This window comes from Bactrocera neohumeralis, chromosome 3, assembly GCF_024586455.1.
Source record: "Bactrocera neohumeralis isolate Rockhampton chromosome 3, APGP_CSIRO_Bneo_wtdbg2-racon-allhic-juicebox.fasta_v2, whole genome shotgun sequence".
In the NCBI taxonomy this organism is placed as follows: Eukaryota; Metazoa; Arthropoda; class Insecta; order Diptera; family Tephritidae; genus Bactrocera; species Bactrocera neohumeralis.
In genome coordinates, this window is record NC_065920.1 from 21,441,431 (window position 1) to 21,455,376 (window position 13,946).

Here is a 13,946-nt window from a genome sequence, read left to right on the forward strand (position 1 = left end):
AGCCAGACACTCGGCATGAACATTTGCACCCAATATATATACTATATATGAATGTATATATATATCGGTATTATAAATATCTGGAGAACACAAGACAGCACACCGTTATATACTATATATGTGTGTGTTTGTCTGTATGTATATCCGCAGTGTGCGGAAAAGCTTTGGGAAAACTGACTGACTGCTGTAAAAATGTACGTCGTCGTGTACGTCAAGCGACAGCCAGCAGACGGAAGTTCATACATTTTCCGCTGCACACCAACAACAACATGCTAGGAACAAGGAACGAAACAAGAGCTGAAAAGCAAAGCGGAAAATCTAACAAAAGAATTTGCCAGTCAGACAATATAATACTTACTATAAGTTTATAAGCACACACACACGTAAATACATACACACAAACATATCTAAAAATATGTATTTAATGCAGATGGAGCACAGCGACTGTGTGATAAATCACATTTGTGTAGTGAAAAATAACTTGAGTACTCGTATTACCAGCGACAAGTTCCAGCAGCAACGCACTTACATCCCTAGGCACAACCACACCCACACCCAGCACCACAGAACACAGCATACTATGGCCAACAGCTAAGCTCCAACAGTTAAGCTCCACCGACTACCCAAAACCCTACCAAGAATCAAGCGGCGACAGAAAGCTGCTTCCGCACTTGCAACGTCAGGCTACCAACTTAACAAATCCGCAGCGTTGTTGTAATGAGGAAATTGGATTGTGGCAGTTCATATCACATGGCACGTTGCTGCAACATCTGCAAGCAAGCAATTCGCTCCTTTTTGCTTTTTGTTCTACTCTTTTTTCTCTGATTAAAATTTACAAAAGCCTAAAAAATTCGCTTAATATACTTTCGACTCCATTCATTTCGACTAGCAACAACAGCAACAACGACCAATTGCAGTTGTATTTGTGGTTGAACAGCTGAAAAATGTAGGACACCAGCGCCAATGGTGCACCGGTTTGGTTTGCTGCCTGCCTCTTCGCTACCGTACGCTGTCCGTCCATCCATTGCGTCTACTTGCCTCGTTTTATGTTGCCAGTTGCAATGATACAGGAAGCACTCAGCGCACAGTGGGAAATTCTACCGCTTTAGTTTGCTACTCAAACCGAGTAGAATCCACTTTGCGGCTGATTGTGCCGACATGCTCTGGCACTACTTATTTCATTATTAAAATAATTGCAAGCAATGTCTATAAAAGCACTTTGTATTCTATATATTTGTACAGATATACAAATATACTATATGTTCTACAAGCGTAAACTCTTCTAAAATGAACTAGTTACAAACTACTTTCCAACTCGTTTGCACCGCAAGCTCAATTAATCAGTCGTATATCGTTCTTACTTTAAAGCGTCCACCAAAAGTGTACCCAATCAGCTGTTAATCGTTAGTTTACTGTCAGAAAGATACACGTCACCAGTGCCTGTCAAATCAGCTGTCAAAAGAGGCACATATGCTTGACATTTTTGTGCAGTAGGTTAGATTATGTTCGATGGCTGATCAAAGATCGCACGTGAACTGTTATTAATAGCGAGGTTAGGCATGTAGACCTTTGTGAAACCATAGAAAAGAAGAGCTCCTGGAGTCGAACATACAAATTAGCAAAGCGCTTAGTAGTCGATAAAAATGTGGACAGTCCTTCAATTTCCACTACCGCCAGTTTGGTGGGATGTATGCGCTTTAAGGCTTGAGCTGTTTCTACCTTATCTTCTTCCATACAGCTGCTGCAAATGGCGTCTGGTAAGATTTCCAACCTTACAGCATAGACGCCATTAGGCAATGGCCTGTTAAAAGCCCCACAACTAGGGCGAGGGCCTGGCGTTGGCCAACCTTTCGTGAAGCTCAACTATCTAGTAGGAAAACACAACCCTAAATACGGAAGCACCGGTTCACTCCCATTCTACCGATAGCGGTTCTAGGGTGCCTTTTCTTGTCAGCTCATTAGCTTTGCAATTTCCTGCGATTCCGATATGCCCAGGCACCCATACCCGTCTTATCACAAAGACACTGAATGCTCTTGATAGCGAGGTTAGGCACTTCTTGACCAACCCTGAACGCACTGTTAATGAGTTCAAAGTTAGTATTAGTCAGTCTCACTTCTCTGAAGGAGGTTGCACTCCAGAGCAGTAGATATGCTGCTACCTTAATGGCTGCAACCTCGGCTTGGAAGACACTGCAATAGTCAGGAAGTCTGAAGCTGGAGCTGATAGAGAGCTCCTGGTAGTAAACCCCTCCACCAGCCTTCCCCCAAGCTTTGACCCTTCTGTACAGAAGCTCACTACCCCTCTCCTCCAATGGCTTCTTCCCACCCACAACTCTCTCGTCGGTATGTGGGCAGAGAAGGGACCGCCAGAGTTCGGTTTAGCGATTTCATGATTCAAGTGACCCGGTATGAAGTCAAAGCGTGTCAGGATATCCGTGCAGTAGAGTTACAAATTACCATACAAGACTTAGCGCGGACACAAAATTTTAAATTTGTTCAAAAATTAAGTTCCAAAACCTGTGTCCTATCTCCTGAAAATACTATCCAGTCTCTGTTATTGGTAAACACTAATTAAAAGTGCAAAGTCAGCAAAACATTATTCAGTCAAATTGTTCGCAACTTTTGTATTGCCCGCTGCATTATCTATAGTATTAGTTCTAAATAGATATGTAAGATCGGAAATGCTGAAAAATTTTATCCGTGTTGGTTGATCTTTATAAGACGTACAATGATTGTTGTAATGTTCCAAATTCTTTTTTCAACACTAAAAGCTTACAATCTTTTTTGCTTACGGTTTAGAACTCGACTAAGTTGAATTGAAATTGAAAAACTCAATTTTAAAACAACTAAACTCGTTTCTATCAATTTTAGGTGAAGTTAATAACCTAAAAAGGGACGATTTGATAAATATTTAAATAGACTTTGAAAAAAAGCTTGAGAAGGAGGAAATAAATATATTTTATTTTGAAACCAGTTAGTCAATTGAAATTTTTTGGCAGAATTTCAACTGAAATAAAGTTGAGTTGTAAACCGTAATTGAGTTGTAAATAGAGTTGAGTTGTAAACCAGAATGGTGGTAAAAAGTGCTATAAATGTATAAAAACACGCCATAATAATTTTGATATTATAAAATTACCCTACTTAATGTTATATAAATATATACTCGGCACCTAATTATAGTAAATCGTTCTGATGAAATATTTCATAAATTATTCAATCCGGACATTTGACGACTAGTTCGTTTTTAGAGGAAATATTCTTCTAGTACTTTCTTGCTTAGTTCCATTTCAATCAGCGAAGTTTAGTTCTGTAACTAGTTACTTTCTGACTAGTTCGATACTTAAATTGTACGTTTTGTATATAATATAGGTTTGACAATACACTTCAGTATCAACTTTTGCTATGAGCAAAGCTGTCAACGACTTTGTAACGCGACCACAGCGTACACATTATGGCAGCGCATACGACATTACTGATGGAATATTTGAAATTCTTTACTCTACTTTTCTTGCAATTAAGCATATTTGAACAGATAAGTATTCATTTCTGCTCATTACAGTGTAACGGTCACAGTGTTTTATAATGAAACTTTAATGCAATTTTATAATAATTTGTGAATATGCAGTTGCCTTCTAAGTTGATTGCTTGTCTACCTTTTTGCATAAATGAAGACTCTTTTGCACGGACTGTATTGACTTGATTTAAATCGAGTTATTTAACCGAAATGAGTCCGATACTTTTTCACGCCACTACCTTTAGATCAGTATGAAGTTAAAATTTATCTCAAATGGTAACCAAAAGACCTTATTGGGAACACTGCTAATAAAATGCTGACATACCACATATATACTTAGTTCTGCCATAAGTTTTGTTACAAGTTCGGGCTGTTATAAAAATGAATTTAAAATACATTTTTTAATAAAGTTAATTTAATTTCATAATGCATATATTTTCGAGTTCAAAAAATTTAATTATTTGTTATTGTCTTATTAAATTCTATAATACCTTTAGAATATTGACCTAAATTTTCAAGTTGATCCAAGTAATAGTTTTGGAGATACAGCCTTGAGAACTTGTGCGCTCCAGGCTATCTGGCCTAAATGCGCCGTCTTTAAAGGCATTTTTCTCGAAACTGTGTTTTTGAAGTCAGTTGGCAAGATTTCTCAAGCACTACTCAAACAATCTTTATTAAGTTTTACACAGGTGTTAGAGATACGATTCTTAAAGACTTGAATGAAGGATTTTTTCGATTACAACTACTTGAAAAAAAGGAATGTCGCAAAATGTTCACTGATATTTGTTTTTTTTTTTTTTTTTTAAATGTCTGCCAAAAAAGTTTTTTTACTTCGTCTATGTTTTGAGTTAACTGAAAAACGTATTTTTCACTTTAGATGATCCTGTAAGGAGTTGGTTTGCCAACGCGGTTGCAACTTTTTTCCGACGGGTTACCGGAAATGGCGTCGCAATGGCTGAGTTTAAAATATTTTCGAAAAATTTCAGAAATCCTTTGTTAATAGTGTAGCACATATTCTATTATTACTGATGATGCTGTTGAAACCAAAAATTTCTCGAGACTCTCCAGTATTCTGTGGGCTATACGACAGGTCAAGTACTCCAACTCTGACCACAAGCTGTAGTACAATACATTCAAATCAGGACCTCTAGATGGCCAATCATCTGCAGCTCGTTGGTTTTTGTCTTTGGTGTTGGTGCAGAATCTTACTGAAAGCTCCAAAGTTCTCCATCGAAAAGGGTATTGCTTAATTACTTTACCACGTCATCTAAAATATACTAGTGATACACTTTTGCGCCAGTTTTAACTCCTCCGAAGTAAAGAGGTGTAACGCCTATACAGGAGACTCTACAAAACCTGCTGGAAGGTGAACACGTTGAGCCCTTTGATTAAAATTTGTTGCTTTCTCTGAAGTTTTTTATGTGGAATCTGTTGTTTTGTTTATTATTATTATTATATATTTTTTCGTCTGTAAAAAAAGTACTTTTATGACCGCTGAACGCGTGCCATCGAAGTAGCTGTTCACATCCGATTTGATTCAAGCACGATTGAAGACTTTCATGTGGAGATCAACTCAAATAAGTCTTGACATTTTTCAGGTCGACTTAGCTATTTCTTTGACATAATTTAAGTGGATTTCTACGAATGCGTTCGAAATGTATTTTCATAACTTGGTAGGGCTGTTCTTAATTACTAATTAATTGCTTAATTAATTATGAATTAATTACTTAGAGATGTCACGAAAGCTCAACATCTTACCCGAGTCTGTTCGAATGATTTTGGTGGATATTTTGGGTATCAAACGCGTTCTTGCTCGACTCGTTCTGATAAAACTGAATTTTTTTCACAAATAAGTCTGGTAAATAGGTTTCTTTGGACACGCTTGATCGTGCGAATTCCAATCCCAAAGCATTATAACTCTCGATGAGTTATCAGTTTATGAGTTTGACATGCAAACAAGTCAACAAACATCGGAATGGAACTCGTTTTCAGTCGATCGAGGAGATAAAACAAAATTCGCCTGTGGAGCTAAAGCCATGCCAAAAAGTGCTAATGAAAAGTGTTTCGAGGACTGAAAAAATCGTTGGCATAAGTGTATTACATCTGGTGGGGATTACTGTGAAGGCGACAAAATAAATTTTGATGAATAATTAAATATTTTGCTTTATATGTATGGGTTATGGTCCAAGGCAACGTTGCAAGCTCTGAATTTGTTTACATCGAGTTACTATAGGATATACATATCTACCATATAAAATGAACGATCAAAATCAAGTTCTTCTAAGGACTCTTTTGTATTTATGATGGGTATTTAGTTAACTAAAGTTAACATTCTTCTTTTTCTTTAGGTCCCCACTCCATTGTTTGTTAAGAAGTGAAATCAATTACTGAACTGATTATTATTTATGAGTAGGCACTGCATACAAATTATAACTCAAACAAGTAAGGAAGGGCTAAGTTCGGGTGTCACCGATCATTTTATACACTCGCATGATAAAGTGATAATCGAGATTTCATTATCCGTCACTTACATACATATGTATTTTTAAATACCGTATTTGTGGAAAGTTTTATTCCGCTATCATCTTTGGTTCCTAATGTATATATTATACAGTGAAGGCATCAGATGGAATTCAAAATAGCGTTATATTGGAAGAAGGCGTGGTTGTAAACCGATTTCACCCATATTTCGTACATGTCATCAGGGTGTTAAGAAAATATTATATACCGAATTTCATTGAAATCGGTAGAGTAGTTCCTGTGATATGGTTTTTGGCCCATAAGTGGGCGACGCCACGCCCATTTTCAATTTTTTTAAAAAGCCTGGGTGAGCTTCCTTCTGCCATTTCTTCCGTGTTTTTGACGTTTTTTGTTAGTCGGGTAACGCACTTTTAGTGATTTTCAACATAACCTTTGTATGGGAGGTGGGCGTGGTTATTATCCGATTTCTTCCATTTTTGAACTGTATATTGAAATGACATAGCTATAGTAGTTTCCGAGATATGTACAAAAAACTTAGTAAGGGGCGGGGCCACGCCCACTTTTCCAAAAAAAATACGTCCAAATATGCCCCTCCCTAATGCGATCCTTTGTGCCAAATTTCACTTTAATATCTTTATTTATGGCTTAGTTATGACACTTTATAGGTTTTCGGTTTTCGCCATTTTGTGGGCGTGGCGGTTGGCCGATTTTGCCTATCTTCGAACTTAACCTTCTTATGGAGCCAAGAAATACGTGTACCAAATTTCATCATGATATCTCAATTTTTACTCAAGTTACAGCTTCCACGGACGGACGGACGGACGAACAGACAGACATCCGGATTTCAACTCTACTCGTCACCCTGATCACTTTGGTATATATATCCCTATATCTGACTCTTCTAGTTTTAGGATTTACAAACAACCGTTATGTGAACAAAACTATTATACTCTCCTTAGCAACTTTGTTGCGAGAGTATAAAAAGGACGGTGCGTTTTTCAGCAAATGAGCCTTCTCTGTATATATTGTAAACTTTGTAACAGAATTTATGGCAAACCGAAGTACAGTGAGCTTTCGATAGTTTAAGACCTGCGCGTGCCGCTGTCTTTCGCCCTTACCTGCCTGATATTAAATTATGCTATTTATATGATATTGCATTTTTATTTTCCCAACATTTCATTAAGGCCCCTAATAACAATATTTTAGACGCTATAAATACATTTCACCCACAATTTATTGTCATTTTCTTGTTCAAATTAAAATTTTTTTAAAGACGCATATTTTCTGCTTCAATAACTCAAAGCCAATTTAATACCTATGGAAAAATTAATTTCATACTTTTGATATGCCATAAGGGGGCTGGCAGCGCATTTACAAAGAATAAAAATAAAAATTAAAATAGAAATGAGAAAAAAGAAGCGTGCAGCCATTGATGCAGCCAGCCCTGCTGTGAGTTGCGCTATTTCGCGCTTATTTTGCTTGGCAATGCAATTGAATGGAATGGAAAAATCATTCAAACGTGCTAATACGACTATGTAATTTTCCCCATGAAAACCAGTCGGCTTTGGTAAGCGGTAAGCGACTTGCAACATGCGAAATCTAATAGGGAGTGCACATGTACTACATTCACGGGTATATGCGTGTCTACAACGTACAACAAATGTGTGAATATCAGTAAAAATAGGCCACACAGTTGTCAGCACGTACCCGGGCCGTGTGCGCCCCTACACACACGTCAAATGCGTTGCGTTGCGTTCGTCGGCGATTGCATGTGCGTTTCTGCGTTGCAATGTGTCTTCGGCAGGCAGTTGCAGACTGGAAATGCATTAAGATGAAGACGATTGTGCGGGAGATTATAGCGAGATGGTAGTATATAGTATATTATACTACTATGAGCAAAATATAGTAAGACTTTGTTCATAATTTTAAAATTTTTAATTTATTCCTCAAAATCTATGTCACTCCACTCAAAGCAATCCCCCTTGGTCTAAATACACTTGTGCCAACGTTTTTTCCAATACTCGAAACTGTTCTTAAAGCCAATTTCCGGAATAGGCTTTAATGCACGTTGCGATTCACTTTTAATGGCTTCAATGGCTTCAATGGACTCAAAACGGTCTCCCCGAAGCGGCCGCTTGAGTTTGCTGAATAGCCAGAAGTCACACCGTGGTAAATCAGGCGAATACGTTGGTTGCGGCTCGATATTGTTTGAAAATTTGGCGAAAAACTCACGAAGAATCAATATTGTGGTGCAAGAACAAAGAGTTGTCGGTCCATAATTCCGCCTCTTTTTCGAATAGCTTTGCACAATCGACGCTAAACAGATTTTGGAAGCAATCGCGCTTTCAATTTTTTCTAGGTCCAAATGATTTTTCATAATGGGTTTCACTGATCCTTCCGGTATTCCAACGATGCTAGTAAGATTTCTGACTTTTTTTCGTCGATTCTCAAGCACCAATTACTTTATTTTATTGACGATTTGATCATCAGTTGATGTTGAAAGATAAGCGTATATTAAAAACTAGTGATTATTTTGATGTGACATTTTGCACAGATGTCACTAATAGTCATACCACCCTAAAAAATTTTTCCACGAATAGGTTAATGGTAGTAGTAAGCTCAATGGATTAATGTCAACGGAGCGATCGTGGGTTAAAAGCCGGACGATAAAACGAGTTTCACTCTATAAAATATCAAAAAGCTGTTGATTCTGAAGTTCTTTAGCTGGTTTGCTCCACAATCTGGAGGTTTTCGGTTCAATAGCATAACAACGAATAGAAAGAGCTCCAAAAGCTCCTAGTAGACTCATCTTCTCTTCAGATAACGACCAAATTCCTGTTGAATATGATAAAGAAGTATTCTGAAGCGAGAGAAATCGAAACTCTCTTTGCCTATCTTGATCGGCTTAAGATCAGCTTAAAATCTATTTAACATAAGTCAGATATCTTTTGATGATTTTCCGACTAATGGTATTTTCTAAAATATACATACATATCTATGACATAATAAGCTCAAAAATCTCCAAATGGGTGACGAGTAGTCCCCCAAGTTTGAAAGCTATTTATTGGAATATTTTACTAACAAAAAACTTAAAAAGAAAGGTGTTTATTATTTGGACTCTTTAGTCAGTCCATATATGTATACGTAAAATTATGTCAAACTTAGCTTACGCTAGAAAGCCTATTTTTTGTTCCATACTTTAGTCGTTTCATCATGGTCTTGATTTCCTAGCAGGGTTCCAGTTTAGATATTTTGAATTTCCTGCCGGGGCATAGTATATCGGTGACAGCAATGTGTTGGCAAATGGAAGATAGAATTAAAGGGAAGACAATGAAAACAAACAGCTTTGTTGAAATAATAAAAAATAGACTCAAAACTAAACATAAATAAGAATAATGAAAGTGTAGCGTATAAAAGAAAATAAAAAGCAAAACAAAACAAGAAAAAAACAATAAAAAATAAAAATAAATACAAATAAGCTTGTCGGCGTGCCTACAAGCTTGCCGGCAGTTCGCTGCCAGCCGTTGATTAATTTGAAGTGAAATATATATACACATGTACACACATACATATGTATATGCATGTACCATACATATATCGCCTGACAGCCACGCGTTTACCACACATTGCAAGCTCTCCAATAATTGTGATACACCCTATAGCATGCAAATCCATTTCACTGCGCTTAATTCGGTGCTTCACGCTTTTCAATTGAATTATCAGCTCATTGCTAACGCTCTACTTCTGCTCAACGTCTCTTCACTGCGAACTCTTATCCAACCCATATAATTCCCACTAATTTATATAATAATATCTTGTTTTTTTGTTCTGTTTTTTCTTTCAACAGATTTATCGCGTAATCGCTTTTGTGAGCTACCCGAGGAGATCACCACATTCTCATTTCTGGAGACGCTGCTGCTCTATCACAACACTATACGCAGCATTCCCGAATCGGTGAAGCATCTGACATCGTTGACGTATTTGGATTTGCGCAGCAATCAGCTGGCAGCGCTGCCACGTGAGATCTGCTTTCTGCCGTTGCAAGTGCTGCTCGTGTCCAACAATCGTTTGGCAACGTTGCCCGATGAGTTGGGCCGCATGGAGCGACTGACCGATTTGGATGCCTCGTACAATCAATTGTCGACGCTGCCGGCGCGCATTGGTGAGCTACGTTCGTTGCGTTCGCTATCGTTGCGCAGCAATCAGTTGATGTATTTACCGCGTGGTGAGTAATTACAAACATACCATACATTTGGGGTTTTTTCTGTGGTCCATAGTAATAATAAACAAACTGGCGTAGTATTTGTGCGATGATTTCCAGGTTTTCGTACTTAATAAATATATTTCAGGCATAATTTTTATACCCACGCAGCACGTTGCTTATAGTATAATAGTTTTGTTTGTCTAGCGGTTATTTATACCGCCTATAAGTAATCGAGGTGCCCTTTTTGGATAACTTCAGCAATAAATGAGATATTCTTATACAACTTGGCGCAAAGGGAAGTTATAAATCGACGGAATCTGACCATTGCCATTATTACTCCGCGTAAAGGATTGACCCTACCAAAACCAAAATGTGCCATTATTTACAATTTTTCTAACCGTTGCACAAAAAACAGTTTAGAACCATTTAAATAAGCCTCAATACAAAAAAGATCACACGAGTTGATACAAAAAAGTTCATGTACCGAAAAAATCGATCCATTCCAGAAGCAGATGTTCTTTTTTTTCTTTCTTTGCACCATATACGCGGTTCTTCCTCGCCGCCTCTAAATAGGGCAGAGGCAGAAGTAGACTATTTTTTATTCAAAATTGATTTTGCCGAAAAAACCATTTGTTATGTTTTTTTTTTAAGTCCTGTTAACTTTGGAACACACCTTGTAATGTTCGGCACCATCCGTACTTTGTCAATTCTTTCTTACCATAAGCTGAATTTCATATAATTGTGAGTTCGAGCGTTCCCCGCTTATCGCTAATTTCAAAGAAACATTTTAGATAACTTTCTCATTATTCATGCGACAAATTTATCAATTCGCTAATTTCTTGAGTTTTTTCCCATAACGAGTGTTTTCACGATAACAAGTCAATGAAATATCACGTATTTTAATGGTAGTAAAAAATAGAGGAATGTTTAAAACCATATAAACATTATCGTTCTGGTATTCGACTGAAACGGGTAATTTTACATGAATTTAAATGTTACTTTTATCAGAACCGTTGCTAGCTAACACCACAGACCTCCCTATTCGCAACCCAGAAAAAATTCAATATTATATATAGTATATGTGTAGTAATTTATAATTCGTTCATCCTTCTCCCTTTGTCATATTTGTTGTTACGTCTTCTTCTTCTTTATTGGCGTGGACATCGCTTACGCGGTTATAGCCGAGTTACAATAGCGCGCCAGTCACCCTTCTCCACCTGATCTTTTCAACGGGGTGGAATTCTTCCACTCCCTCTGCTTCCCCCCGCATTTATTGCGCCAAATACCTTCAGATCTGGAGTGTTTTCATCCACTCGGACGACCTGACCTATCTTAATGTTCAGTAAACATTAATTAAGTCAATATCATCGTATATCTCGTACAGCCCATCATCCCATCTAATACGATATTCGCCGTGACCAATGCGCAAGGCACCATAAATCTTCCGCAGAACCTTTCTTTCGAAAACTCTTAACGCCGACTCATCAGATGTTGTCATCGTCCATGCCTCTGTACCATATAGCAGAACGTGTACAATAAGTGACTTGTAGAGTTTGGGTCTTTGTTCGTCCTGAGGGGTTGTGGTTAAAACCCAGATGCGGGAAGAACTGACTTTGTCATTTGAATGTGGAGTTGCACTGCAACCGGGTGCCGGACCCAAAGCACGGTAAAGGTTTTAGATGGGCTTCGAACCCAACCAAGGTGTTAACAGTGACGTGGGAGCCTAGTCGCGAGTGCGACGACTGTTTGTTTGATGACAGCAGATATTTCGTCTTGTCCTCGTTCATAAGCAGACCCATATGCTTCGCTTTTTTATCCAGTTATGAGAAAGCAGAACTGACGGCGCGGTTGTTGGGGCCAATGGTGTCAATATCATCGCTATACGCCAGCAATCTATTTAGCTGTGCAGCTCGTATTATTTTCTCCAGCAGTAGAAAAAGTCGAACGATAGGGAGTGGCCTTTGTCTGAAACTTCGTTTGGTTTCAAACGGCTCGGAGAGGTCCTTCCCGATTCTGACGGAGCTTTTGGTGTTTATCAACGTCAGCTTACACAACCTATTAGCTTTTCTGGGATATCAATTTCAGACATAGCGGCTAAGAAGCAGATCCTTTTCGTGCTGTTGAAGGCGGTTATTGCTTTTTGGAGGGAACAAATAGAGTTGAAGCAAAAACTTGGCTTGATGAGGAGTTTCCGGACACCGCCCCAAGAAAATCAACCATCAAAGATAGGTATGCTAAGTTTAGACGTGGTGTAATGAGTACCAAAGACGATGAACGCAGAGGGCGCCCAAAAGTGGTTGTTACCGAAAACCTTATAAAAGTCTACAAAATAATTTTGGATAACTGTAAAGCGAAGTTGTTTAAGCAGGCACTCTAAAGATATCAACTGAACACATCATATCATTCACGAATATTTAGATATGGGAAAGCTATGAGCAAAGTGGGTGCCGTGTGTGCTCACTTTTGACCAAAAACAACGATGAGTTGGTGTTTCGGAGCAATGTTTGGAGATGTTCCAGCAAAACCCGAGTTTTTGTGTCGATATGTGCATGTGCCAAGGGATGAAATATGGCTCCGTCATTTCACTTCGAAGTCCAATCGACAATCATCCGAATGGACTGCACTTGATGAGTCCGCTCCAAAGGGTGGAAAAACGCAACAGTCGATGGTAAAAATCCGTGAGTTTGGCTTCGATTGCTTCCATCGTATTCTCCAGATGCGGCCCCAACGATTATTTGCTGGTCTGAGATCTCAAAATAATGCTCGCTGGAAAGAAATTTTTGTCGAATGAAGAGGTGATCACCGAATCCGTTTTGATTCCCGCATTGAAGGCTATTCCGGAAATTAACTTTAACAACTGTTTCGAGAATTGAAAAAAAAAAACGCTGACACAAGTGTTTTGGTTCCAAGGAGCATTACTTTGAGGACGATCATATAAATTTTGAAAAATAAATTAAGAATCTTAAAATTATGAACAAAGTCTTACTATTTTTTGCCCACAGTAGGAAATTACTGTTTGCTCCACATAATAAAAAAAGGATTGCTTTAGAAGTGTTTAATTAAAGTGAAACATTACCACTAATACTCAATACGAAATTTTCACAATAATTCTCTTAAACTGTTTCTTACAGAATTGACATGTCTAACGCTGGAATCGTTGGATGTTAGCAATAATCGCATCGCTAGTCTACCTCTGGAGATACGCCAAATGACAGCGTTGGTCGAATTGAATTTGGAAAATAATCCGCTTACGTCGCCACCTGCTAGTGTAAGTATACACACGTGTGAAAAATATTTGATTACATTGCATTAGTTACACTCTCTCTCTGCAAATACGATTAAATTCGATTAATAACTCCGGTTGAACTTTCTTTTCATTACAGCTCTGCATACGCGGTCTCGTACATGTCTTTAAATTTCTCGAAACTCAAGCGGCCAAAGATGAGAAGGGCTCTCGTGCCGGTGGCAATTATGATGGCTACACCACATTGCGACGAGCGCCACGCCATGCGGCCAACGGCAGTGTGCTCGAATCGAATCGTGTGCCGCGCTATCATCATGGCGCTGAGTCCGGCTACAGCACCTGCGATGGCATTGACAAGCGCTGGTCACACGATATGCCAAACGGTATTTAATGCACACTCACACACACCCATACACACATACACAACTAAACAGTTATACATGCACTGCATACAATTGTTTTAATGTATTATACAACAACAACACACACACATCATAGCAATT

At 38.3% G+C, this 13,946-nt stretch overlaps 1 protein-coding gene across 2 annotated transcripts in view; it reads left to right on the forward strand.

Annotated features, from left to right (window-relative positions):
- The window catches only part of LOC126753673 (uncharacterized), a 48,528-nt gene that overhangs the window by 27,023 nt on the left and 7,559 nt on the right, over positions 1 to 13,946 (forward strand). For both annotated transcript variants that reach the window (XM_050465343.1, XM_050465342.1), the window contains exons 3-5: positions 9,843 to 10,220; positions 13,331 to 13,467; positions 13,583 to 13,826. In XM_050465343.1, coding sequence (XP_050321300.1) covers positions 9,843 to 10,220; positions 13,331 to 13,467; positions 13,583 to 13,826 — 759 coding nt within the window. The remainder of the gene's footprint in view (positions 1 to 9,842; positions 10,221 to 13,330; positions 13,468 to 13,582; positions 13,827 to 13,946) is intronic.